General features: G+C 38.5%; 1 protein-coding gene across 2 annotated transcripts; it reads right to left on the bottom strand.

The window, feature by feature from the left end:
* Nucleotides 1-1,307: 1,307 nt before the first annotated feature.
* TMT1A (thiol methyltransferase 1A) lies at nt 1,308-27,782 on the bottom strand. Of its 2 annotated transcripts, XM_057486607.1 has the most exons (4): nt 26,282-27,782; nt 12,918-13,017; nt 8,956-9,090; nt 1,308-1,467 (listed from the first exon to the last, which is right to left on the bottom strand). In XM_057486607.1, exons 1-4 carry the CDS (start codon nt 26,777-26,779, stop codon nt 1,403-1,405), a joined length of 798 nt encoding a protein of 265 aa, XP_057342590.1. In that variant the 5' UTR covers nt 26,780-27,782; the 3' UTR covers nt 1,308-1,402. The 2 variants fall into 2 exon arrangements, with proteins under 2 accessions (XP_057342590.1, XP_036732861.2); XM_036876966.2 differs by lacking the exons at nt 1,308-1,467; nt 8,956-9,090; nt 12,918-13,017 and adding an exon at nt 22,306-23,654 and having other exon boundaries at nt 26,282-27,144.

The raw sequence follows: 27,782 nt of genomic DNA, 5'->3' as shown, positions 1-27,782 counted from the left end.
CCTATTGGGTTTGTGAGAACAGCCCATTTCTAATTAAACACTTGAGTTAATTTACTTCTACTGATGAGCATATATTGAGAGACTGGAATCTCCCCAGTGGCCTTATTAGAAGTATCTTTTCATTGTGTACTCATCATGAAGGATGCCATTCCTAGGCCAGCTGTTCTCAGTTTTCCTGACCTATATGGAACATGTTAGATCTGGCTGCTGGAATATTTAGGGGAATAAAGTAGTTGTATTCTCTTCTTGCCCATTTTCCAAAAATGACAGTGTTCATCAAAATATGTGTACTTGTTGGTGGCATTGGAAGAGCCTCATAATAGGTACAAATGATAACTTTCAAATTAATTACATGGGCCAATGGAGAAAAGTGTATACAATACACAGAACAGTGGGTTAATATCTAGAATGCAGACATATTTTCAGATATTTCTACATCTTTCCTTCCCTAAGTATTAGACCTCACCTTCTTGTCAGAGTAACCCTTCATTACGGAAAACATCAAGGGAAAAACCATCACAAATCATCTTGCAGTGTATTCTTCATTTTATCTTAGTGAATACTTTGTTTTTGTTTTCTTTCCCAGGCTTAGAGTTTTAGGCGGTAAATCTGAGTCGCAACAGTTAGGACTACAACAAAACTAATTTTTGAGAACCTTGGGCAGTTACAGAGGAGTTGGAGGCCACAGGCATACTTAACATTTAATGTTATTTTGGTTTCTTTTGTTTTCTACAGTGTCATGCCAGATTAGCAGTAGCATGTCTGGACCAAATCCTTCCACCCAAACAGTGTCAAAGGGATTGATTTTTTTTTTTAGCAATTTACCTTGTACTTCTAGAAATGGTTTCAAGAAGTATAAAAATAAATACAAAGATATTCAAATGTTTAGACATTTATGTTTGTGGTAAAATAGTCAAATTTCTATGTAAGAGTGAGGTACACAATGGTGAACCAAACTTAAGTAGTATGATCATTCTCTGATGTAATTGTTGCCCCTTCTAAAAAGAAGTTTATGAAGGTCTTATTTGGGCAGAATTAGGCAATGACTTAGAATATCATATTTAATATGGATATAGAAAAATTTTCTGTAGCCACTATATAACTCCTAATTTTCATAGTGGCTTGGCATAATATGGATTATTTTCTGCCACTAACTAGAAAATAAACATTTAAAAAGTCAAACAGTCATGTCCTAGGTTATGAAAGATATTGACAAGGATATTTTTTGATTTGACTATTTATGATTGTTGATTTAGAAATCAACTTCTTAAACAACAGACTATACTATACAAGGCTATGAGAATTCTGTCTGATACTTCTGCAGTATAATTTGCTACATATTGAAAATTCATTCTTTATATAAATGTTTTCAGAAGCCTTCTTTTTTTTCTTGTATGCAGCTTCATTTTTTGAACACATTGAAGAATCGAGGCCTAACGTAATCCTTATACATAGAACAGAGAACACCTAGGAATAAAGAGATGTATATCAATAGAGTATCCATAGGAAACAAACACTGAATTTCTTCCACTTATATTTTCCAAAACTACAGCCCACAATGTAAAAACAAGCAAACAAACTCCTTTCATCTTACCAATTTTTGGCTTGGATCATACAAATGGCTCCAGAAAAAAAACAGTGAGAGCCATTTAAGATCAGTCTAAATCTGAATTTATATTACCATGACACCCTAAAGTTTGGATTTTTAAAAAAATTGGTGAAAAAGGTAAGTGGGAAGATTTGGCTAATATTAAGATAAAAATAACAGGCACCTCAATTTAGCAAATATCTATTCAGTGCTTACTTGTGCTCAGTATCCAAGGAAAAGGTGAATGGATTCAATCCCTGCTTTTTGGGATTTACAGTCTAGTGGATGACTTAGCTATGAGTTTAGGCAGCTGAGATGGACGTATATCTCCCTCCAGGGATGAGGTCCTAGGGCTATGCAGAAAGGAGGAAGTAGCCTGGGGAATAGAGGAGCTCTTTCAGTGAATTCCAGGGATGTCAGTAAATGTTCATACCCAAAGCTGTTCAAACCCAAAGTGTTCATACCTGTTCATATTAATTATCAAGGTGTCAACTATCTAGTAGATCATTTAAACTAAATCCTTTACTTCATCTGCTTTCTGACTTTCTGCTTCTGCTTTTCTTAATGTCAGAGTGCACAGAGGATAAAGGATCAGCAAGTTATCTCAGCTAATGACAGCAAAGTTAGATGTCTGCATGATTTTCCAGTTAAATAGTACTAAACTAATAGATGCATTCAAGGCAGAAAATTTTAAATTTGAATCGTGGTATCTATGGAAAAAAATTCTCAGATTTAGAATCATAGGACTCACCTCTTGTGCTTAATTGACACACAAAAAATTCTCACCTCTTGCCTACCTCTTAAATGTTGGTGTTTCCTGGAGTTCTGATCTCAACTGTTTCTCACCTAATTCACACCTGTTGCTTCACTCATAAGCAAGTTAGATCTCTCTTCTGAGTATGAGACCCATATATTCATTATACTATGAATTGTAATGTGACATGTCCATAGCCTATAGGTAGGTCCTATAGGTAGGTGGTCTCCAAACTTTTAAATTGTGCATAAGTAAATATGTTGACTGTGCCCCTCAAAATGTACATTTATTTATAAACAAGGTAAATGTATGATGGTCAGTCTATGTACATATTAGAAATCGTTTTTTGTTTTTAAGATAAAAATATTTTCTTTCCCCATAGATCTCCTTATATATCTCCTAGGGTATGAGTACTTTAATTTAGAGATGACTGCTATAGGCATCTTAGTATAATTTAAAATTAAGAGTTCAGGCTCTGGAGTAGATTGCCCATGTGACTGTGAACAAGTAACTTCTCTATGCCTCCTTTTCCTTATTTGTAAAATGAGATAATAACAGTACCTATCCTCATAGGGTATTGTTGTTTAATAAAGACTGGTTTTTATCTGGAGTTCCTGGCTAAGAGCTTCTAAAATGCTTGAAATTTCCCAACTAAGAGGAGTGTCTTTGTTTCTCATGAGCCCTTTGGCTCATACCTGAATTTAAGCTTAAGAGGTGGACCTTGGTGGGCTCCTATCTAGTTTCAGAATGTGGTTAGTCATGTCAGAAAGACCAGCCATGTGATTAGAGGCTTCCTAGACCTTTAGTGAGGAGAGTAGTACTAGAGATTCAGTTTAGTCACATGGCCAATGATCCAATTCATTCATCATACCTACCTATGAAGCCCCAGTAAAAACTCGGGACACTGAAGCTCAGTGAAGTTTCTTGGTAAACACACTGATGTGCTGGGAGGGTGACATGCCCTGATTCCTGTGAGAGGGCATAGAAGCTTTGAGTTGGGGACCCTCCCAGGCCTACCCTATGTGTCTACTTGGCTGATCCTGATTTGTATACTTTATAACAAAACTTGTAAGTATAGCACTTTCCTGAGTTCTGTTAGTAGTTCTAGTGAAATATCAAATGGGAACCCCTGAATTTGTAGCCAGTTGGTTAGAAGTGGGTGACCTGGGAACCCCAAATAGCTAGTGAATGAAGTAAGGGCAGTCTGTTCAGGAACCATGTCCTTAAAACTTGTGACATCTGGTGTGAGCTCCAGGTGGTCAGCAGCAGTGTTGAATTGTATTGCAGTATACCAGGTGGTGTCAAAACAGGTATTTATTTAAAGAAACAATATATAAAGCAGAGCCCGTTGCACATCATAAGCGCTCATTAAATTGTCAGCTATTGTTCTGTCCTTTGCACTCATTGTTCCACCATACCTGTTCTTTTTTCTTTGTTCTTTATGTTAGTGAAAGGCACACCTCTCACCTGTTTGCCCAAGCCAACCTAGGAATCATCCTTGATTCCTCCTTCTTTACTTTTCCCAATCATAGTTGCTGAGTTTTCAGTATTTCTAGAATATATCTCCTATTTCCACCGTTCCTGCCTTTAGATCCAATTCCTCATCTAATTGGCTTCTCGGTCTTTATTTTCTCCCCTCCTTTGCAAATCATCTCTAATCATTTTCTTTTTCCTCTCAACATTTTTTTTCATGGGGAATATGATATACATGGAAAATAGTACATAAAATGTAAATGACCAGATTAATAAAGAGCAGTAAAGCAAACACATGTAATTATGGGTCAAGAAATAGAATACTGCAGGCATCCTAGAAGGTTCCCAGGTTTCCCTTTCTGGCACTGAGTTTTATGACATTAGTTTTCTTCCTTGTCTTTATAGTGTGACCATCTGTATCCCTAAGCAAACAGTTTCATATTGCCTGTTTTTGATCCTTTTATAAAGCAGGCATAATTCTAAACTGCAATTCTATGTTACTTCCCTGTTTAAAACCCTCACTGGCTCAGTTAATCTAGTTACTCCTCAGTTTACAGCCATATATATCTATTGTGGATTTGTTTATATCATTTTAGCTAAATTGTAACTATGTTTTCCAGAATTCCGTTCTCTGCATTGTTCTTGGCTCCTAAGAGACATTTTGCTTGAGATTTGAAGGTCCAAGTTGAAGCAGCAGCTGCCAGATTCTCCGTGCATGTGGAAGGCTTGGGGCGGGGCAGCAGGTGCTGTTACAGCTTGCGTATGGTGGTGTTCATCTGCTCCCACCTCACTGTTCTTGGGGCAGTAGCCCAGCCCGTAAACCCGTAAATCCTTCAGCTCTTTCTGAATCGTCTCCTTTAGCTCCTGTGGCTCCTGATAAAGGGTGCCAGCTTCTCCTGTAGGTCACGCTGTGATCTAAGCTGGAATCAGTAAGAGACTGACTCAAGCTTCCACCTACTTGTCTTTGTGATTTCCTGCCCATCCTTGCAGGTTCCAGGTTATTTTTCCTCAGCTGCTGCCTTGCAGCATGTTTGAACAATGAGTGCAAAGGACAGAACAATAGCTGACAATTTAATGAGCGCTTATGATGTGCAACGGGCTCTGCTTTATATATTGTTTCTTTAAATAAATACCTGTTTTGACACCACCTGGTATACTGCAATACAATTCAACACTGCTGCTGACCACCTGGAGCTCACACCAGATGTCACAAGTTTTAAGGACATGGTTCCTGAACAGACTGCCCTTACTTCATTCACTAGCTATTTGGGGTTCCCAGGTCACCCACTTCTAACCAACTGGCTACAAATTCAGGGGTTCCCATTTGATATTTCACTAGAACTACTAACAGAACTCAGGAAAGTGCTATACTTACAAGTTTTGTTATAAAGTATACAAATCAGGATCAGCCAAGTAGACACATAGGCCTCAGCATTGGAAACATAAGCAAAAGCCCAACGTGGACTGTTTAAACAGCTCCCCAAATTGCTTACAGTCATATCTCTGTAATCCCTTTTTACGTATCACTACTAGTAGTTTTGCTTCTCTGGTTAAACCCTGATAGAGAATTTGGTATTGGAAGCTTCTGGAGGAACATAACCATGTGGTTCTCTGCATTGGTTCTGGGTTATCTGGAATTGATTCCCTGGTCTGATTAAAGATATTAATGGCCACTTTTTTCAGAAGCAAAGATGATGCTTGCAGTCTATGGCTTAAAACTATCGCCTGTAGATTATTCTTAGGTCAGATGCCTATACTAAAAAGCAAGGCTTTTGGTGATCAGGTGTTTACTGCCATAGAACATTTACTGGAGATAAGGGGTGTAGTAAGGTTGGTTACTTCTAAGTGTGCTGGAGAACTTGGGCGAACAAAATGATGGGCTCAGGGCTTTTAATTCCTAGTTCAAGGTCCTGTGAGGGAACTGAAAGCTTTATGATTTTCTAAAAGACACTCTTAACTCCTTAGCCATGAGGCTGATATTTTTTAAAAACATATATGGGAACTAATCCTGTGAGTAGCTGATCACAACCCAAAATTCCCAACCTCACAAAGTTCCTTATCTTAAAGTTAGGGCATTGCTTTGGAAGTAGTGGATCCTGAAAACTGGGATGGGAACATATGGGCAGATTTCAGTGAAACTGGCTCCTTGGCCCTCAATATTTTACTGAGACTCCTTTGCCAGTAGAAACAGTCCTTCCATCACTGTCTGAGAATGACTAAAACTTGGACCAAAGGTAATCTCCACTAAATGAAGTTGAATTTGCAGAACCTCCTCAGTGTATTCTGTGACAGAGCAGTGATTCTTCTTTACTGGGGCAGTTTTGTTTCCGAGGGAAATCTGACAGTATCTGGAGACGTTTTTGGTTACCGTGGGAGTGGGTGAGTTCTATTGGCATCTCACGGGTAGACGCCAGGGATGCTGTTGAACATCCTCTAATACACAGAACAGCCCACAACAAATAATGCCTTTTGGGGGATTCTTTAGTACACCCATGTCTTGTGATTAAAAACAGTGGAAAACTACACTTAGTACAGGCAGGCTGACTAATGACCCAGACCATCTCGGATTGAAGGTTTGGGTTACCTCACCAGGCAAATAACCAAGGTGCTTGCTAAAGGCAACTGGAATAGGAAATGGCTGATAGAAGAGCATAGTTATAATACCAGTCATGACCATTTGACCAGTTGCAGAAAGACAGACTGATAGTTCTGAGTATTTCTTCCTTATTTTGATATGAATATACTTGTGTAGACATTAACCAATTTCTTTTATATTTGCCACTTTCATTTACCTATGATCTAAAATAAGAAGTGTTAATAGTAGTTAACTGTATTCCTCCAACTTTAAGTCACAGGATGTCAAAGGAGAAAGTGACTCAGCTCAAAGATAAATCAACATCACCCAAAGATGGATAAAGGGGTTTTGTATCCTCTTTTAGGAGAGAATTAACATGTTTCTGGTTATGCAAGGGGTGGTTGATTTTTGCCAATGTCTCTACTTTAAAGTTATTAAAAGAGGTGTATATGGATGCCAAGTTGACAAGGGGTGGACAGTGATGGATTGTGTCAACTTAGCTAAAGTGTAATTACATTTTCCATAATACTTTTCCTTCTATTCCAAATTATTGTACTAGAGACATTTTCCAAATTATTGTACTAGAGACTAGAAGGCAGAAGTGAAGCAGCGGCCAAATTCTCTTTATGCCTGGAGCATTTTTGTACTCATCTGCTGACCCACCTTGTCAGCATGGGGAAGCAGTCAGGAGTACAATTACTGTGGGTCCTGCTGAATTTCCTCCTTCCCCTTCGCTGACTTCTTGGCCAGGTCCATGTTTAGCTCCAGGATGAAGGATATCTGCTTTTTCTATGTCACTGCCATCATTGAATTTGGAGTCTTAGAGACGGTAAGAAATCCACAAGGGTTCCAGCCCATCCTGTGTTCTAGTTCATCCTTGCAGGTTCTAGGTTTTTCTTGCTTCTACCACTTTACATCTGTTTTCTTTCTAATTTCATGCCCTGCCTTCTTTGGGCCCCATCATCTCCTGATATATAAACAAAAGCCTCACAAGTACATAAGCCCAAAAGCCTATAGTAAACCTTTTATTTTCTGTTAGTACTAGTAGTTCTGCTTCTTTCATCAAACACTGATTGATGCACTTCCCATACCAAGCTATGTAGAGTTCCACTAACACTCCATTTATTTCTGCCTGTTTTTTCCTATGTCTAGAGTCCCACTTCTCTGCCTAGTGAAATCCTCTACATTCTTGGCTCACCACATGGTTTCATCCCTAGAGAAGCCTCATCTGGACCCTCAGCCCTGTTGTTCACAGCCTCTATTTGGGCCTGTGCTTCCATACCAACCTGGGCTACCTCTATCATAGTACCTGAGGTTTTATATTGTCTTCTGTTCTTGGTCTCTCTCCCTAAGAACACTAAAGTATTTGAGGGCAGGGGCTGAGTCTTATCTCTGTATCTCTAGATCAGCACAGTGCCTTGCACATAGCAAGTGCTCAATAAATGTTTGCTGAATGATTTAAAAATGAGCACAGTAACTTTGTAGTAAAGTTTCGTGTTGTATTTTGTTCAAGACTCATGTACCACAACCCATAGTAATGTTATAATTACCACATAACTTCCTGTATGCCAGCCCCTCACCCATCATTCCATAATCATAGACCTATTCTTAGGCTAATTCTATTCTACACACCAGGAAGCGGGCTAAGAACATTGTGACTTGTTCTTATTGATATAGGCCCCACAAAAACTGGATGGTTTAGGTCCCAAAGTCAACTTGTGAGAACTATCTGATTAAGCTGTTGATATAACCTGATTTAACTGATAATTTGACACCTCTTCTTTGGATTTGATTATGTAAGTATTGCCTAATTTATAGACTTAAAAAAAGTTTTGCCTATTACTTGAACTTGGAATAAAAGGAAAATAAGGATATTGAGACTTGTGAGCTCTAAAAATGTTTTCTTCCCAGTTAAATTACTTTAATAATTATATCTACTGTTCAAATAGCCTAGGAACTATGACTTGTGCTCCTAGCTGATAAAGGCTGGGATCTATAACCACTGCTTTTAGCTGAGTTATATAGGGTATGAACTATTCCCTACTCCTTTCACTATAGAGGATAACAGAACCTGTAACCTAGTTTGTTCTTTTTTTTTTAATGAGGTATAATTGAGATACAACATTATATTCATTTCAGGTATACAACATAATGATTTAGTATTTGTACATATTGTGGGATAACCACAATAAGTCTCGTTTACATCCACCATCATACATAATTACAGAATTTTTTTTTCTTGTGATGAGAACTTTTAAAATCTACTTTCTTAGCAACTTTAAAATATGCAGTACTATATACTGTATTATTAACTAGTCACCATGCTGTTATTATATCCTCAGACTTATTTATTTTTTAACTGGAAGTTTGTACCTTTTGTTTACTGTTTAAAATACTAAGAAATTAAGCCTATATAGCAGCAGACTCAACCAAGTGAAGATCAGTGTCTTAGCATTCCTCCTCCATTATATCATCTTGATACAATATTCATCTTCTAATATGAATGAATAAAATAAATAAAAGTACTCTCAAAGCTGAACACAAGATACAAATCAAGCAGGTTACCTAGAGTCACAGCTCCTACAACAAATCCTTGGGCAGCAACTCTCATGTGGATAAGATGAATTGACATTTTCTTATCTTTTTTGTACTTTAACTTGTAAAGCCCATAGGACACCACAGTCATAAAGCCTGCTATCCCTGTGAATTAAAAGAGCAGGGGTTATACAAGTAATAGGCGAGAATTCCAAGAGCTGAGAGAACTGAATAAAAGACTGTTCAAAGGATCAGTACTTGGAAGATAAGTAGGAAAGATACTGAAGAATACTTTAAAGAGAACCGTGCTGGCTTTGATCCACCAAATTTAAAAATGGACCCTTCACATTCATGGATTCAATATTTTCAGTTTTGGCTCTTCCCAGGAAAACCTGAACCCTATAGTGTAGTAACTTGTCTAGCAAATGCTAATTTATTTGAGGTGTGATTTCGAATTGGGCATGCTGCCAGGCTTTTATCTAGAGTAAGTCATTAACCAGTGAGCAAACCAACCAAACAACCCAGTAGCCATAGCTTTTGAGTGTTTGTTTGGCTTTACTCCTCTCTACTTGTTGTGAAATAAGGAACAAATCTGGTAAAGTGATAAAACTCCAATCATCTTTAAAAATGAGACATTAAACTTTAATGAGAGGTGAAAAGGTATGAATGAATATTTTGCACAAGAAGTATGTGACTCTGGGGAGAACTGTGATTCTAGAAAACTCCAGAAGGCCACATACATATTTCTGTTTTCCCTGCAAATGTCAAGGGGTGAATGTACTGCTGTGATGATCAAGATCCTATGTAATTGTCTCTAAAACGAAACTGATCAAATTTAATAGGAAGGATTCTGGGAAGAGATTTAAAACACAGAGAACTTAATCCATTATAAATCAAAATAACCAAAATAACAGATAAAGGGGTAATTATTTAATAAATACTATTAGTATAATTTACTGGTATAGAGAACTAACTTGGATTTGTATCTCACACCAGACCCGATAAAAAAAAATTATAGACAAGTGAAAATAAATGTAAAACAGAGCAAAAATAACAAAAATGAGAATATAGAATAGCATATTTGTAACATCTAACAGAGGGTAAGGTAGTCTTTAAGAGAACATGACAAGGACAGAATGCTATGTTTGACATAAGAATATAGAAAACTTTTGCATAATAAAAGTGTGGGTCTGTTTTTGGGTTCTCTCTTCTAGCCTATTGATCTGTGCTTCTAACCCTCCATCAATACTGCAGTGTCTTGATTACTGTAGCTATGTATACATAATAAGATTTACTATCAGGTGGGTGATTCTTCCCACTTTATCCTTTAAAAAAAAAGATTGTTTAGTCATGCTAAGACTTGTGTTTTCCATATGCATTTTAGAATAAGCTTGTCTATGTCTACAAAACACCTTGCTGGGATTTTGGGAGGAATTACACTAAACCTATAGACCAATTTGGGGAGAACTGACATCTTTACTATATATTGAGTCTTGTAATCCATTAACACAATAGTGTCTACATTTATTTAGGTCTTTGAGTTCTTCAATTAGCACTTTGTAATTTTTGGCATACAGATTCTGTACACGTTAAGCATATACCTAAGCATTTCATTTTCTTTGGAGTGATTGTAAATGGTGCCATGTTTTTAATTTCAGTGTCTATATGTTTGTTAGCATATAGAAGTGCAATTGATATTTATATAGGATAGTAAGTTTTGATTAACTGTTGGCACATGTGTGTCTCTGGGTGGGTGATAATATATTCTCACAGGATCCATTTAATAAATGGAAATAAGAATCAGTAAATAATCACATTTATATGTATGTCTTATGGGCTGATTAGCAATAAATGAAATTGAAATAAAAACAACAAACATAAAAACAGCAAAAAACAAGTAACAATAAAGTGATGATAGGCACATTGAGAACTAGGTATAACGCTGAAAGCTCTTAAAGTTTAGCCAAATCGTTCTGGAAAGAGCTCCAGTCATATATTAGTGGTATAAAACTGAACATGCTTCCTGCCCTGGAAATTTATACTCTAGAAACGAGCAAAACAAAAGTCGAGTTCACACAAAAGTGTTTATGGCTACACTATGTATGTGGAAAAACTAAACAATCTAAATAGTCCAAACAGAGGAAAAATTGCCATAATTACTTAAAAACAAAATTTGGGGATCAAAAGTTATATGTGGATTTTCAACTGCATGGGGGATTGACTCCCTAGATCCTGTGTAGTTCAGGGATCATCTGTATGTATAAAATACAGCACAGACCTTAACAGTGATCATAAGGTAATTTTAAACAAGATAAATAGGTTATAATGATGTAAGTCATTTAAAATGACAAAAATATTTTGTAATTTATCTGCATAGGATACTGCATCCTGCAGCAGGAAATATAGTATTGTTAAAATAACAATAGCTACACAAAGTATTCAATAACATATATACAAATTTTATCGTTTATTTTTCTAACAGAAACTTGGCTCTCTTCCCTTATCAAATCAAGGCTCTGTTATGACTTAAATTGGTTTTGTTTCTTTTTGAGATTAAAGTCTGAACCTTTCTGTTTTCCATATAGTGTCTTTGTAGTTTGTATATAATTGAATTTATTCAGTTAGCTGGAAACACTTTTATCTTTCTCCTTTAATCAATCTAAATGTCTCTGGCAAAATAATTTAACTTACAACAGGCACAGGATTAATCTCTGAGAGTGATCTGTTCAGGGGGCATTGAGTTCTTGAATTGTTTTTCTAGTTAAAATATTAAGATGAATAAATCACTATAAAATTCTTTGCTTTCATTTTCTGTGGGTGCCTTTATAAGTTTTAATCACATTAGGTAAAACTTCAACCATAGGAGTAACTAGTTAGTAACTATTAAGTTAAATTTTGATTCTTTTTGATATATCGATAATGATGCTTACGAAGTTGCAGTGACACTTAATGGAAACATATGACTTATACCTGTTTAGAAGGTTTTATGGAATTAATCACAAACATATGTAAGTCTCATTTAAATAAGTTATTTTAATAGTTTCCAGACAAAATAAACACAAGAAAGAGACCTGGCTGCAGTACACAGTAATAATGATTAATAATGATTAGGGCAGCTTGACCACCCAAAAGAGAACAAGAAAGCTTAGATCTTGAAATATAATATTGGATTTTGTTGTTTTTTTCTTTCCTTTTTGGATTTTGTGGGTTTTTTAAAATCCACATACATATGGTATTTATTTGAATGTAAACTTAGTAAATACATGTTAGGTAAGAATAATGAGGCTAAGACTCTAAGTCTAATTATAATACCACTTTCTTAGTTTACTTAACCATCAACCTTAACATCTGGAACACATGAGGAAGCCTGCAAGCAGGGCCACTGGGTATGAGCACCACAAAGCTCATGCTCTCAATGGCAGGTAGGTAGGCCTAGGCCTTCACTCAGAGCTTCTTTACCCTGAGTTGATTCACAGTGCTTTTAAGCTTGTGTGTCTAGCTTTTGTTACCACAGAACTCTAGAAGCAGAAGTTTTTGATGGTACCCAACAGTAATGGAAGAAACAGAAAAATCTAACATCAGACACAAGAAGTTAAAGGTTGGAGTTGCTTAAAGGACAAAGAGACATACACATCTCAATAGTCCCTAACAGACTTTCAGTATAATAAACTGACGGTGCTGAGTCGTCACAGGGAAGTTGAAGTCCAGACAACTGCATTTAGATTGGCTGGGAACTAATAATTTTTGATAGGCCTTTAATGAAAATGGATTAAGTAGAATAAAATTTGATGCTTCATAATAATAATAGCTACCATTTATTGGCAATTTACCATATACTAGAAACTATTCTGAAAGTTTAACTCATGCTTAGAGGGGGTTAACTTTAATTATCTGAAAACATGCAGTTATATAAAACATTTCAGTGCATTCACACTGGATATGGGCATTGTGTTACTACAGTTTTCCAGTATCCAGTCAAGGCTTGTACTTACCTACAGGGACAAAGGGGGAGTCCCTAGATTTCCTGATGAGTCGGGATAATTGGCCTTCATCCTCATTTGCTGACCACTGGTTATCTGAAGACATTTTTCTCTCTACTCTGAGTAGGAGATAAATGTGGTTGCTGTAAATCATTAAAAATAATCTGTTTACCGTCTCCCAGTATACTCCTGATTATGTCTTCTGTCTGCATTTGCTTGACATGCCTGTCTGCTCAGCTGAAATTAACAGTCATCTTTCCTTCACCCTTTTCATTATGGAATCCTTTCATTTTGTTTGGAGGGATGTAAAAGAAAAATATATAAAGAGAGGTAATGATATCCATGAATACAGAGTAAAAACACAGATCATAATTATATTATTCAGTTTCCTTTCACTGCTCAGCATTTGAGATCTTTGTGAACCTCAGAACTCCATCCATAAGCAGTTAAGAACACATTTTCTTCTACACAATTTAATTTTAAAGAATGATGGAAGTGCCAACACAGACAAAAATACTTTCAGATTTACAGGTGATGGGAGAACAATCACTTCAATTCTGCAGAATGTGCAGGGCATTATAAAGGCATTGAGATTTACCAAGCACCTGCCATGGACCAGGTGCTGTATTAGACAATGGGAATAATACTCCTTGTTTACACAGGATGAATGAAGAAACTTGCAAGAGCAACTGTAATCACAATCAATGCATTTTAGCAGCACCTCAGTCTGTTATCTGTGCAACCCACTATTTGCACCCCAAAATTCAAATATGATGGTTTCATCCTATGAATCAACTTTGGTCAGAAAACGTAACCCCGTTAAGTGGCAGAAGCACAGTACCTTTGGTGTATCCCATTAGCTGTTAGTCTGTCTCCTGGTGTCCCTTGAGCCGGAAGCTGAAGATCAGAAACAGGCTCTGTAAGGTCAGGACACATCTACGTGCAATTTCCAACTAATTGATAATGGGAAAGCCCAGAAACACACACCCTAGGGGGAGTGGCCAGCTCGTATTGGCCAAGGTTTCCACAGCCTTGTTGGAAACTCACTGGCAGCGCCTGGACCACATACATTTTGCCTTCAGAGACAACATTAAGGCAACATTAAAGCAGTTGAAGAAGCCTTAACTTAATTCTGCCTTCACAGGGGAGCTCCCAACTCCCCTCTGTGGCTGGGAATCCTGCTATCCGACTCCAGGGCCCCAGATTGAGAGGGAAGTGGGCTCAGAGTTACACACTGGATTTGTGAGTGATGGTTGGCCATCTGAGGCCAAGATTCTTGTCTTGTAGGAATATGTGCTTGCCAAGGGGCACCAACTGCAGTGGGGATCTGGGGCTGAGCTACTGCGAGCCTGGTCAAGTGAGGAGCCTGCCGGGGGTCACGGGGCCATGAGGCCTCGGCACCTGCAGCTCATACAGATCCTTGAACTGCACGTGCGCCCTGCAAGGAAGTCGTGAAGTAACTGCGCCCTGGGCCGATCTGAGGACAGGAAGGGTCGTGCTGAGCGAGCCGCTGCCAGACACCTGTGTGCACCTTGACGCTACTGTGGGTCCTGGGGCGGGTGGGAAGCGGACGCAGCTTTAGCTTCTGTTGTACGAAGCAGCCTTGGGCCCCTTAAGAAGTCCCGGCTCACTGCCTCCTTCCACCTGCAGCCACAAAGGCCGGAGCATGAGGGCAGAGGACCAGGTAGCATTTGCGTTTTTTTCTTAATAGCTTTTAATTTTTAAATAATTTAGGATTTACAGAAAAGTTCCCAAAATAACACAAAGAACTATATGTCTGACACCTGGATTCCCCTTTGTTAACGTTTAGCCTCATTTGTTTTACTGTTTCTCTCTAGATATGATTCTTTTCCTCCATGTGAACCATCTGAGAGAAAGTTACGTACTAATGTGACTTTACTCCTGTATATTTTTGTATGCATTTGGGGCACTCTCTTACATAGCCACAGTACAGTGATTAAAATCAGGAAATTAACATGCCTATATTACCATAATCTAAATATTTTATTCATCTTTCACCAGTCTTCCCTATAATGTCCTTAATAGCAAAGAAAATAACACCTTTTTTTCTGGTCTAGGATCCAATCAGGGTTACATATTACATTTGGTTCACAAATCTCTTTAATTGTCTTTAATTTGGAACATTTCCTTAGGGGTTGCATTAGTTAAGGTTATCAAGAGAAACTGAGCCTAAAGATATATGTACATATAAGCATATCTAATCAGACATATGCATACCCCCATGACATATGTATAAGATTTATTATAGGAATTGGCTCACACTATTATGGGGGCCAAGAAGTCCTGTGATCTGCAAGCTGGCAATGGTGTAAATTTCTGTCCCAAAGTCCTGACAATCAGGGTAGTTGAAGTCTGTGGGCAGGAGAAAATGAATATTCCAGCTCAGGCAGAGAGCAAATTTACCTTTCTTCTACATTTTTGTTCTGTTTAGGCCCTTAATAGATTGTATGATGCTCACCTGTATTGGTGAGGGCGCTCTTTATTTAGTCTGCCAATTCAAATGCTAATCTCTTTCAGAAACACCTGTACAGACACACCCAGAAATAATGTTTCACCAGCTATCTGGGCATCCGTTAGCCCAGCTGACATGTAAAATAAACTATCACAATCATCTTCTGTCTTTCATGACTCTGATGTTTGCTAATGCAAGGCCAGTTACTTGTAGGATGTCTCTCAATTTAGTGTTTTTCTGATGCATTCTCAACATTAGATTGAGGTTATGCATTTTGGGCAGGATACCATAAAAGTGATGTTGTGTTCTTCTTGGTGTGTAATATCAGTAGGCATGTTAAGTTAGCTGGTTTGGTGGTAGTAACTTTGATCCAATATTATGCTGATAAATGTCTAACAATTAGTCCTCCTGGGGCAAAAAAAGTCCTGATTTATAAAATTTGCTGATTTCCATGGTGTGAGTACTTCCACCCTGGTAGGTTTCAAGCTGAACATAAAACTGGGAAGAGATGTGCCTTGTCTGAGTTGGTGTGAGTCGGCTTTTGCACCCTGCTGCTGCTTTGATCACTTGGATTAGGTGGTGTCTGCTAATTTCTCCACTGTAAAGTTACTGTTTTTTCCTTTTATAATTAATAAGCATTTTATGAGGAGATACTGTAATATTATACAAATAAGCTGTTATTTATCAGACTTTAATCCATCCATTGATGATCCTTGCCTGAATCAATATTATGTTTGCCAGATGGTAGTTTTCTAAATCCACCATTCCTTTTATATTTTTCAGTTGGCACTGTAGTAGAAGGAGTTGTTTGCCCTTCTTCCCTATTTAATTATTCACTTATTTATTTATATTATTTTGCACTCATGCATTTCTATTCAGTGGCTTATAATCCATTACTATAATTATTTATTTTGATGGTCAGATAGTCCCAGATTGAGTTGGTGGGAGCCCCCTTCAAGCTGGTCCTCTTGACCCCATCATGCTTCAAACACTCCTTTATGTCCTGGCATAACAAGTTGTTCAGGTTGAACTTGTACTTTTTCTCCTCCAGCCGTGAAATCAGCCATTTCTCCAAGGAGTTCTGATTCATTTCGGTGGAGAGCAGTTTTTAGTAACCAAGTTCTGGGCACTAGAGATGCTCATTGTTACTGGAGTGTTTTTTACTTCTAGGCCCTCTGGGCAGACAGGATTTATATTCTAAGTCTATATCTATTTATATTCTAAGTCTATATCTATTTATATTCTAAGTCTATATCTATTTCTACTAAGACTGTGAGTTCACAGTAGTACCTCCAATTTGAACTCAGTTCTACTCTTACCCTTTTCATAGTTGTGATTCCTTTCTCTGTGAGAGACCTAGCTCCCATTGTCCTCAGGATATTTATTTATTTACTTAATTCTAGAGTACACAAAAGTAGTTTCAGAATTTCTAACCATACCTCTGTGAAAAATAAGCCTATTAAATATTTTTTAATAATTTTTTTTGTCAGAAAGAATACAGACAAAATATTGTCTTCAAAAATAGGAAAAGGAGGCACAGATAGGGGAGTGATGGTGGGTTGATTTGCTCCATCGCGGAGCCTGGTTGGAGAAGGGAGTCAGAGTCTTTGGTAACCAGAGACAGACCAAGGTGGGGTGGAGGCCGTGGAGGTGGAAGAACCAGTTTTGTGGAAGAGGAAAAGGCTAGGAGGCTGTGTTTCAAGAATGAGGCTTAATAGTTTAAATTTCATGTGTGGTGCTTTGGAGGTATGACAGTATGCTTGGACAGGTGTGTGGCATATCTGCTTTCCTCCAGAAATGGTGTTTATATGTAGGAGCATTTTTTCTAGGGAGAAGATCTATTCCTTTCATCAGATTCTGGAGTCACTTAGGACCCCCATAAAACTTAAGTAGGAACGGATTGGGTGGTAGCATTTTCATCTAATTCTCACATTTTCATAAATACCTGTCGTCCAAATGCTGTGTAAGCAGAAGGCAAATGTTCCTTATAAAAACTTTTACTCAGGATGCCAGAAGCGCTCCTACCCAAAGTATGCAAGGAAGAAAATAAAAGCACAATAGTAAAGCTTTGGGCTGGCAGGTTAACTATTGATTAATAGTGTTCACTTTCTCCTTTGTTTCCTTCCACTAAGTTTGGACAGATGGGCAAGGCATTTGGAAAATAATTTGGTATATGGCATCATTTATACTTATAAATAAATATAGATTTATTTTAATGTTGCAGCTTTTGGTTTTTTAAAGAGAATTTTATAATTTACAGAGTGCCCTTTGCATTGATCTCATTTCATCCTCACAAGATTCCTGGGAGATAAGGTGGTACTATCCTTTATATGAAGTGGATAAAATATTATTAAGATGCAATGATGAGATCTGGATTCAAACATTCTGACTCCAAACTTCTTAATTTTTCTACTGGACCACAAAGCTGGGAAAAGTGTTGAGGTGTCAGCTGACAGATGGCCCTAAATGCAGAGCTGAGGATAAATTCAGCCTTATGCTGAGTTGGTTCCTTCATAAGGTCGAGTTGTGGGAATAGCCAGATTAGACTGTTCTGAAAATTATGAGCATGAAAACAGGGGTGGTAAAACATGGAAACCAGTTTGAAGCATTTTCTCCTATGATTGGATCTGTTACTGGTGCTGCCTAGGAAGCCACTTCTTTGTACCAATATCAAAAGTTGATATTGTTGTACCAAAAGTTGAGCTTTTATTTTTCCATGCTTTGTGAGTGGGGTGAATTGGATGAAGGAGGGCAAAGAAGGTTAAATCAGTTGCAAAAAGGGTGTTGACTATATCCAGATGTAATATCCATACCCACCTTAGAGCTACTTTTCTTTCATACCCTTGAATTGTGCAGTAATGCAAGTTCCTACATAAATGGTGTGTCATTCCAGCCATCCTAACTCCATCTATATATGTCATCCAGGCATTCGTTTTCAGACTAAGATGTTGGCCATGGAAGTGCAGTAGAAGGCACAGTTGAAAGGTAGGTAGAAGAGTCAGGACTTGATGAATTAATCAGTAAATACTTTTTGTGCACCTGCTATGCAGTAAGCACTGTGTTTGCCATGTCGAAGAAAGGAAGAAGAGACTGGTGATGTAAAATTACACCAGTGGCTATTAGTGCTACGAGATTTCTCAGAGATGAAGCTTCTTGAGACAGCCAGTGAATACTTTCTAGAAGGGCATCACTTTGGTCCTTGGGAAGTACTCATAGGTATTGAGGAAGTTGGAAAGTATTGTTTATTTAGGGAAGGACACCGTGAATTCTGGTTTTGATATGCTAAATTCTAAATATCAAAGAGATGGCAAAAGTGTGAGTTTTAGGAATCTTTTGCACACAGGCAATGGTTCATGACCTTAGAAAGGACCTCTAAGAAAGGCTCAAGGGATTGAACATGGGCCAAATGAGTCTTAGGGGACCATTCACAGTGAAGTGGTCGAGGAAGGAGGAGAAAAAATTACAGGGACTTGGATCCAGAAGACCTTGAGAAGTGTAACAGTGTTGTGGGGATGCGTGGGCTTCAGAGTCAGATCAACACTGGGAACACTAGTGTGGCCACTCACTGTGTGGCTTTTGGCACGTGACTGAATATCCATTGGTCTGCTTTCTCATTGTCATTTGCAGACACTTCTACCTGCCTTCTAGAGATTTGTATACTATATGAACTGTGTAAAGTAGTGCCTGGTGTAAGGAAGGCATGTAATAAACAAATCTTTATTATTAACTACCGAGTTGATGCCGGGGTTCTTGTTCGTGGAGTCGAAGAATGAACTTTGGAAACACTCAAGTTGGAAAGCAAGGGAGAGGCTTTTATTTAAAGATAAGGTGAGAGGACAGAGCTCCTGGTGCACACCAGGAGGGGACAAGAGAGTCCGTGATTGGGTGTTGTCTAGGGGTTCGTATCTTTAGGTTTAACTGGGTGTTTAGTTATTATTGGTCCCAGCCTGAATGCTGCCTTTTTTGTTTTAACCAATCCCACTGAAAATTGCCTGTACTCCTAATTTGGTATTTCTCTCCTAAATAATTTGTGGGATTCTGACTTTGCTTAATGTTTAACATGGAGAGTTTCGGTAGGAGCTTCTCTGCACATTGTTTCATTGACCATAATTATTCTGTTTTGCTTCTCCCGGAGGCCCTCACCCTACTCTGTCTAAACTGGCAGTCGCTGGCTCAGAGTGATGGAGTATAAGGATCTCTGCAGAAGGGTGTCATCAGTGCCAGACACGTTTTAAAGACTGAGAAGGCTGAACCTTAGTGCATGTGACAGATGTTTACTTTTGGAATGGTAAGTTTTGAAGGGTAATTTTCCCTGTTCCCATGTAGTTCTCTACAGGTTCCAAATAGTCTCTTAAAAACAAAATAATACCTTGCTTGATCAGTATATTACCTTTTTTTTTAAACTAAGGTAGAAAATGGGAACATTGGCTATTCTGTGTTCATTTCATGTGCCTTTAGTATAACATGACCTCTGCCTCAATTCTCTGGCCATTCCCTGGTTTAGAGAATTCTAATTATTCTTAATGTAGCCTGAAGGCTCTTAGTTTTAAATATTGAGATAAGTAAAGTGACATTTACTGAGCAGTTATATTTTTTGCTTTTGTTGACATTAGTCTGCTTGATTCATTATACTCTCAGTTGCCTTAGATTAACAGGAATTGGATTTTTAGTTATGTTGATTCTGTTTCATAAAGCAATACCAAAGGAAAAGACTTATGCGAGGGTCAAGAGTACAAAAGGTACTATTATGCAATGTTTGCTTCACTTTCTATTCAAGTATGAAATATGTAGGCATTCAGGAAAAACAATTCGAATATTAGAATTTAGAAACAGAATCTTTTAAAACATAGATATAAGAAAGTGTTGGGCTCATGGGCTCAGGGTCTTAATAAAATTAGGATAAAGTTGATGGTAATAGCCATCGCCAGATCGGCCCCTCAGGCTCTTGGCCAGCGCTCTGCTTCCTTGCTTGCAGTTACGTTCACATACTGTATTTCTTGCTTTTACTTGTCTGTGGCACAAGCTGTTCCATTAGGCTGAAATAATACATTCATTCTCTGGAATTCAGCTCAGATGTCACTTCCTCAAGGAAGCCTCTGGTCCTCCCCCTAGGTGAGACTCCGTTCTCCTGGCGCCCTGCCCCTCCCCCTCACAGGTAGCATTTTTCACGTGAGAGCAGGGACCAAGGCTGGCTTATTCAGGGCTCTCAGCCAAGCACCAAGAGGAGAGTATGCAGGAGGCACTCAACACATATTTGCTGAATGAAGTCCCACATTTATTAAGTTACCAAGTTCTTCATTTATTGACTCCTCACAGTAACCCTTTAGATAGATATTATCCCCCTTAACAGCTGAGGAAAGTGATTCATTCAGAAGTAACTTGCCCAAGGTCACACGGTGGGTGAATGACACAGCCAGGACTTGACCTAGGTCACGTTGACACCCAAGCCACCGTGGTTCTGCCTCTGCATTTCCCCACTGTGTGCAGCTATCCCCTGGGAAGCCAGTGTTCAAAGCCCGGTGCTGTGTGATCTACGAAAGGCAGGCAGAAAGGGTGTGATCACAGTGCGGCGGTGTACTTATAATTGTCATTTGTTGTGTGCCTTCCCAGCGTCCACCCCAGTCACAGGCCGTTTTTGTTTGGAGGTCATGCAGCTCTCCTTGTCACAGTACATGTGGTCAGGGTGTGCTTGGCCCCAGGGATGAAGCACCGTGACCTGTACTTGAGCCAAGCAGCATAATCGGTTTCATCGGAACATTGTAATTGGTTCAGGGATTGGCCTGTGACCCAGTATTGCCAATAAGAGCCAACTGAGATTCAATCCAGAACTTTAGTTGGAGTTTTTGCAAGAGAAGATTTGATCTTTCCAGCAGGCTTTAGGCCCTGGAAGCATGAAGATGGGCACAATTACCGCAGACTCACCACTGGATGCTGAGAACAGAGAGAAAGGCAGATGTGTCCCTAGACACTGTCTGGCTCCTGATAACATTATCCGAGTCCTGCCCAAGCTGTGTGCCCAAGGATTTCTGCCCCTATGCTTCTCACTAATTTGAGTCAGTAAAGTCCTTTTCCTACTTTAGCCTTTTTGGGTTCGGAGTTCTGTCATTTGCAATCGAAGGATGCTAACCAACACAGGACCTTAAACGCATTGGATGTATTTCGCCCTTTTTCAGTTTCCATTTTGCATAGGCTTAGGTCACTTTCACAGGCTCTTGGAATGAGCATAAACCTGTATTTTCTGGGTGTGGGGGAGAAAGCAGTGAGAAGGTGATGCGGCAGTGATGATTGTCGAGCCAGGTTTGTGGTTTGGGGAATTAGGGCTCCTAAGACTTGCTCAGTAACTTATGCAACGTTAAGAAAGTTCATTTATTTACTTCTCTGAACCTCAGTTTTGTCTATAGGAAGTGAGGATGACATTTCCCACACCACTTAGATGAGACGAATTGATAGGAATGTGCTTTGTGCTTTGGTATTTATTTCCAACATGCCCAGACATTTCACCATGTTAAGGCTTTTCATATTTCTCCCTCACTAGACTGACCTACCCAGTAGCAAGGTGGATAGATGGAGGAGGTTCCTACTTTGGGGAGGCTGTAGAGGGAGGGGATTCATGTTCTATAGCTCAGAAGGCCTTAGATAAAGATCCTAACTCACCATAACAGTTACTATTTTCATGTTCAAGAGAGAATAGTAAGTTTCCTTTTTGCTCTATGGATTTCACAAAAGGGGTCTTTGAACTTGAACTTTCCAAAACCCTTTCTGATCCTTCCAAAATTGTGTTTTCCAAAATCTACTAGCTGTGTTTAGTTACCTGACTGTAGAAAGAAAAATCTTTGTGTTCAAAAAGCTTAATTTTCCACAATGAAGGAAAGCCCTCCCAGGGACAATAAGAAAAATGAAACCAAGAAAGCAAAGATATAAAAACCATTTTTTTTCATTCCTAAAATGCATATGACTTTATTGATTTGATGTTTAAAATAGTATCTTTGCAAATTCATCTTAGAAAATATACTAAACTTATTAAAATACTACAAACTGCTGCTGAAAATATTCTGGAACCCTCTGACTGACCAACCTAAACCTCATTCTCAAAGTACTTGTGGTGATTTTCAGAGTTTCCCATGATTGCAAGGAACAAAGAAATCATCTTGGAACAGGAATGGAAATTTGATCAGAATAAACCAAAAAATACTTGTCTACTTCTTTACAGACTCACAGTCTGCCTGGTGTTTAGGGGCTCTTACCTAGCATACCTAATATGCAAGGCTTTCTTAATTACAGTGAAACCTTTCTTTTCCTGCAATTTACTACAGTCAGCAAAGTATATGCTAGATAATGAGGGGAATGAACCCAAGAACCTTAACTGCCTCAGATATGTTAGGATATGCTAAAGTGCCAAGTACAATCTTCATCTTAAAAACTGAAGACCAGAATGCAGGAAAACAAACTTTGGTGGAATATGTAATGAAAGACACAACAAAGCTGGGCAGGCCGGGGTGTGGCATTCTCCTATGTTATTTTGAAAGCCAGCCCAGTGATACTAAGACAGCAGATAGATTCAGATTTCTTTTTCGGAAAATCTGTGCTATTTAGATTTGGATTTTCAACTAGTTAGTATTCCCTTACTCAGTTCTGAAGTATTAAGGTCTTTTTACGTCTCCATTTTCAAAGTTTTCTTTCAAGTGATTTAACTGCTTGTTAATGCCAAGCTCTCAAAGAGGGGGTGAGATTAAAATCTGTGAATAACAATTTAGATAAGATAGTTGGAAAAATTTTGAAGTCACTGAATAAACTAAGGTTTGGGGATAATGGTAGACTTCAATTATGAAAGCCCACTGTTTCCTTTCAAGGGGGAGTTCAAAGCTGTTTTTTTCATTTTGTTTGAGATTCTTTGGGAGACAATAAAAAAGGCTAAATAGAACAACATAAACTTTTAGGGATGAACTAAGAAAAGTCTCCCTTCTCCCAGCTATTATTTTAAGTGTAAAACTGAAACCTTAAAATATTCAACTCATTCAGCTCTCTGCTCCCCACTCACACTATCTCACAGCATATCCGCAGATGTGAGGGCGTATCAGCTGCCAGGACAGAGGGGCCTGTAGGTGCTGCAGCTGCAGCTTGGAGAAGCCCGCCCGCTCCAGGGCCTTCTGGCTCTCTCTGGTCAGGCTGCACCCATCAAACAGAAGGTTCCAGGCAGGATCCAGGACCTGCTGCCAGAAGTAATTCCAGGTTGAACACTTGGCTGCTACATGCTCCATGAAATAAAAAGCCCCTCCCTGAGAAAGAAAAAAAAAAAACATTTCAAGGATTTTAGCTTTGGAAAAACAAATTTATAAGATGATTAGTGTCAGATATCATTGGCCCCAGAGGCTAACTTTATGAGAAGACATAGATAAACTAAAACTTTACTGAGACACCATTTTAATCCATAGTTTCATCTTCTGTCAAATGTTATACAAAGCTGACATTCTAAAGCAAGTAAACGTATTATCTGATGGTAGAAGTAATACATAGGAATAGCGAATACTTAAAGTAGTTACTGCATGCAAGCTGCTATCCACTAATTCACTGAATACTCACACTAAATTTATTTGGTAAGTATTATTATCATTCCTGTTTTTACAGATGAGGAAACTAAACCACATAGAAAATAAACAACTTGTCCAAGGTCACACAGCCTGAAAAATGTCAGAATCAGGTTTTGAACCTGGGTGGTCTGGCTCCAGAGGCTGGTAGCACTGCCCCACCAATATGTTTACTTTAGAAAATTTAGAAAATACAGAAAATTGTAAAAAGAAAAACAATCCTCAAGACAAATGCTGGGCATAGAAGCCACAGGGCATTAATATGCAAAGAAGTAAAAAGCTAACCTTTTCAAACAATAAGGCTTCTCTCTCACTTACCAACTTTACATTTCCCTGTATGGCCCCGGAAGATGACTGGTTAGCCAGAGACAGGTAAGATTCCTCAAGGGAGGAACAACCTAAGACAGGCACAGTCGCAGGGGGGCCATCAGGTGAGAAATTGGGGATCAACAGAGGTGAGGCTTAGAACCTCACCCCCCCTGTTCCGAGAGAAATCTTCTGCATACGTGGATGTTTTATTGCCCTGGTCTAGCTTGGATTAACACATAGTCTACAGGCACACACCTGATCATCTACATTTGCTCTCTTACAACACTAAACTATGTTTTCTACCTTTATCTTGTATCTACCTACCACTTCAGCATTTTATTAAAAATAATAATAATAAAGAGAGAAATGTGGTATCCACATATAAATCAAGTATAAAAACCAAATGAGTATTCATATTTGAACTGACTGTTTATAGTTCATAATGCATCAGCAAAACTGAAAGTTTCTGTGATGACGGCCCTTGTACTGTTCACTATGTAACTTATTCATTATGTAAGAATTTGTTCTCCATGTAAGAACTTGTTTGTTATGCCTCAGAAGATTGGAGACTGATGAAAATTAGGCTTGGGGTGGATTAATGATTGTGCATTGAGCATTGACTCCCCTATACAGAATTTTATTGTCGTTAACAACCATCTGATCAATAAATATGAGAGATGCCCTCACAAAAAAAAAAAAAAAAAAAAAAAAAGGACAGACTTCCAATGGTAAAATAAATAAGTAACCGGGATGTAATGTATAGCATAAGGAATATAGTCAAGATATTGTAACAGCTTGGTAGGGTGATAGCTGGAACCTAGAATTATGTATATAAATGTTCTACCACTGTGTTGTACACTTGAAACTAATGTAATGTAATACTGTGCGTCAACTACCCTTCAAAAAATAAAAAAAATAAAAAAATAAAAAAAAAAAGAAAGAAAAACAATCACAGAACTATACAAGGTATAAAATGAAAAGTAATTCTTGCCTCACATTCAATCCCATTCCCAGGAGGTAACCACTGTTAATAGTTTCTTGTCTGCCATTTCCATTAACATATATACATACATAGGTATCCTCTTAAGCCCCCCTCATACAAATGGGCTGTTACTCTATGTAATATTCTATTCTTCAATTGCTTTTTTAAATTTAACATTATCTCTTGGAGATATTTTCATATCAAGGTATATAACTTCCTTATTCTTATTAACAGAATTCCTTTATGTAATGTGACAATTTACTTGAACAGCCTCCTTTTGATGGATGTTTACTTATTTCCAATTTGTGCTCTTATAAATATTGTAATGAATATCTTTGTATATGGATGAATTTGTGCACACTTGTTATAGGATATATTCCTAACCTCGATAAGAGAGTATATGCACTCACAATTTTGATATTATCAAATTGCCCTCCCAAGAGGGCACTTCCTCCAGTGGATGTGGAGGTTTTCATTCTCCCAGGCCCACCTAATACCATATTTTCCTTAAAAGTCTCTAATAATGTAATAAGTAAAAATGTTATATTGCTTTACTAGGTTCTTTAATTGCAAGTAAGGTTGAGCATTTTTATAATAGGCTATTTATTTATATTTCTGTTGCGGCTCTGCCCATTTTTCTCATTGATTCAAATAATCCTACTGACTTAAACAATCCTTATTTCTTATTGATTTAAAAACCTTATCGATCTATAATGTCTTTTAATATGAAGGAAGCTAACCCTTTGTCTATCATCCCTGACAAATACTTTTTCCAAGTTTGTTTTGTATTTTAACTTTCTTATAGCACCTCTTTTTTCTGCATAAGTTTTACAGTTTTATGTATTCAGATTTATCGATCTTTCCCTTTATAGCTTCTTTCCCACTCTAAGATTTTTAAAAATTCAGCAGTGTCTTCTCTAGTAGTTTCACTTTTATATTAAAGTGTTTGATCCACCTGAAATTGACAGGACTGCCCTTGGGGATTGTGGTTGGTCCTAAACAGTCCTCCTGACACCCCCTCACTCACCGGCCTCAGCACTCTGCGCACCTCCTGGAGGATCTGCTCCTGGTTCTTCACGGAGCACAGGACCAGGGTGCACACCACCACATCCATGGAGCCGTCAGCCACTTGGTGCATGTTCTCCCCGGCAGCCACCACGAAGCGCTCAAACTGCAGGTGTCGGTTCTCAGCAACGCTCTTGATCAAGAACTTCTCAAAGTTGGGATTCGGGTCAATACAGGTCACCCTGCTTCCAGGCGGATAGAACTTGAAGTTGGTCCCGGTGCCACAGCCTACCTCCAGCAGGGAGAGCTCCCCAGAGGGGCCCACAAAGTCCTTCACGTTACTGAAGAGCTCCCGCTTCTTGCTCGCCATCTGTTCATTGTATATCACAGAGAACTTCATCAAGAAGTAGGGGAACCATTGTTGGCATATCCAGCTCCACAAACCCAGAAGATTCAGCAGGTACATGGGAGATGCCAGGATGCAGACAGCCAGCCGGAGGATAAAGATGGTAAGCGCCATCACTCAGAAGAGAAAAAAAAACAGTGGTTAGAGATCTGACTCTAATTGCAGGCGGTAGGTTTCTGGCCACACTCCAAGGTCAGTCAGCCTCAGGGGAAGAACTGGCTGTACAGGAAAGATGCAGCTGAAGTCAAATCGTGGGTGAAGAGGCTCATTTCACCCATTTAATAGACATTTGGCAAAAGCTAACTCATAGCATAATTTTCATGAAGCAAAATGAGAAGGTCCCAAGCTTTTCCTTAGAAGGAAATTTAATTGCAATCCCTTATTCCAAGGCGATTCCTGCTTTCCCTTCTGTAGGCTCAGAGACCAGTTGCCAGTTGGCTGCTGGAGTTTTATACACAAGGTGCACTCACACCCTGTTGGGATGCTCCAATGACCTTTGAAAGGAAAATCGAATCTATGGGTGGAGCCTGGTTAAGCCATCCCAGGAGACTGCTGCCGCCAAGTTCCTTTTATTGCAAGGTGCTCTCCTCCCACTCTCCCTCCTCTCGCCCCATTTTTTTAAAAAAGGAGGTGAAAGGGCATGCCTGTTTGGCCACAGTTAACAAGAATTCCCGCTTTTGCATTCTGGGCTGAGGCTCTCAGATTTTCCTAACTCAACAATAGGTTATTTTTCAGTCACTCTTTTGGGCTGTCCATCTATTAAAGGACAAGTTTCAACTTCAAATTGTTCCAATTACTACATTACTCAGGTGATTTAGATAAAAATAATCCCTAGAATATTGTTTGGGAACCTAAAATATTCAGGAAATCATTTCAAACATTCACCTGCTTTTAGCAAGAAAGCCTGGACTTTAGGGTGGTCGGGAAACACAGAAATTATTTTAAAAAATATTTTATTAAAAAAAAATGGTAACATTTTTTCAAACTGGGTGGTGGATACAGGGAGTGTTCTCTTCTGTTATTGTTTATAATCTACACATATTTTATAAATACTATATTCCATTTTTAACAGCTTTTTGAAGTGGAATTGACATCAATAAACTACACATTTAAAGTG

This window comes from Manis pentadactyla, chromosome 10 (assembly GCF_030020395.1).
Source record: "Manis pentadactyla isolate mManPen7 chromosome 10, mManPen7.hap1, whole genome shotgun sequence".
In the NCBI taxonomy this organism is placed as follows: Eukaryota; Metazoa; Chordata; class Mammalia; order Pholidota; family Manidae; genus Manis; species Manis pentadactyla.
This window is presented reverse-complemented; position numbering and strand designations above follow the sequence as displayed.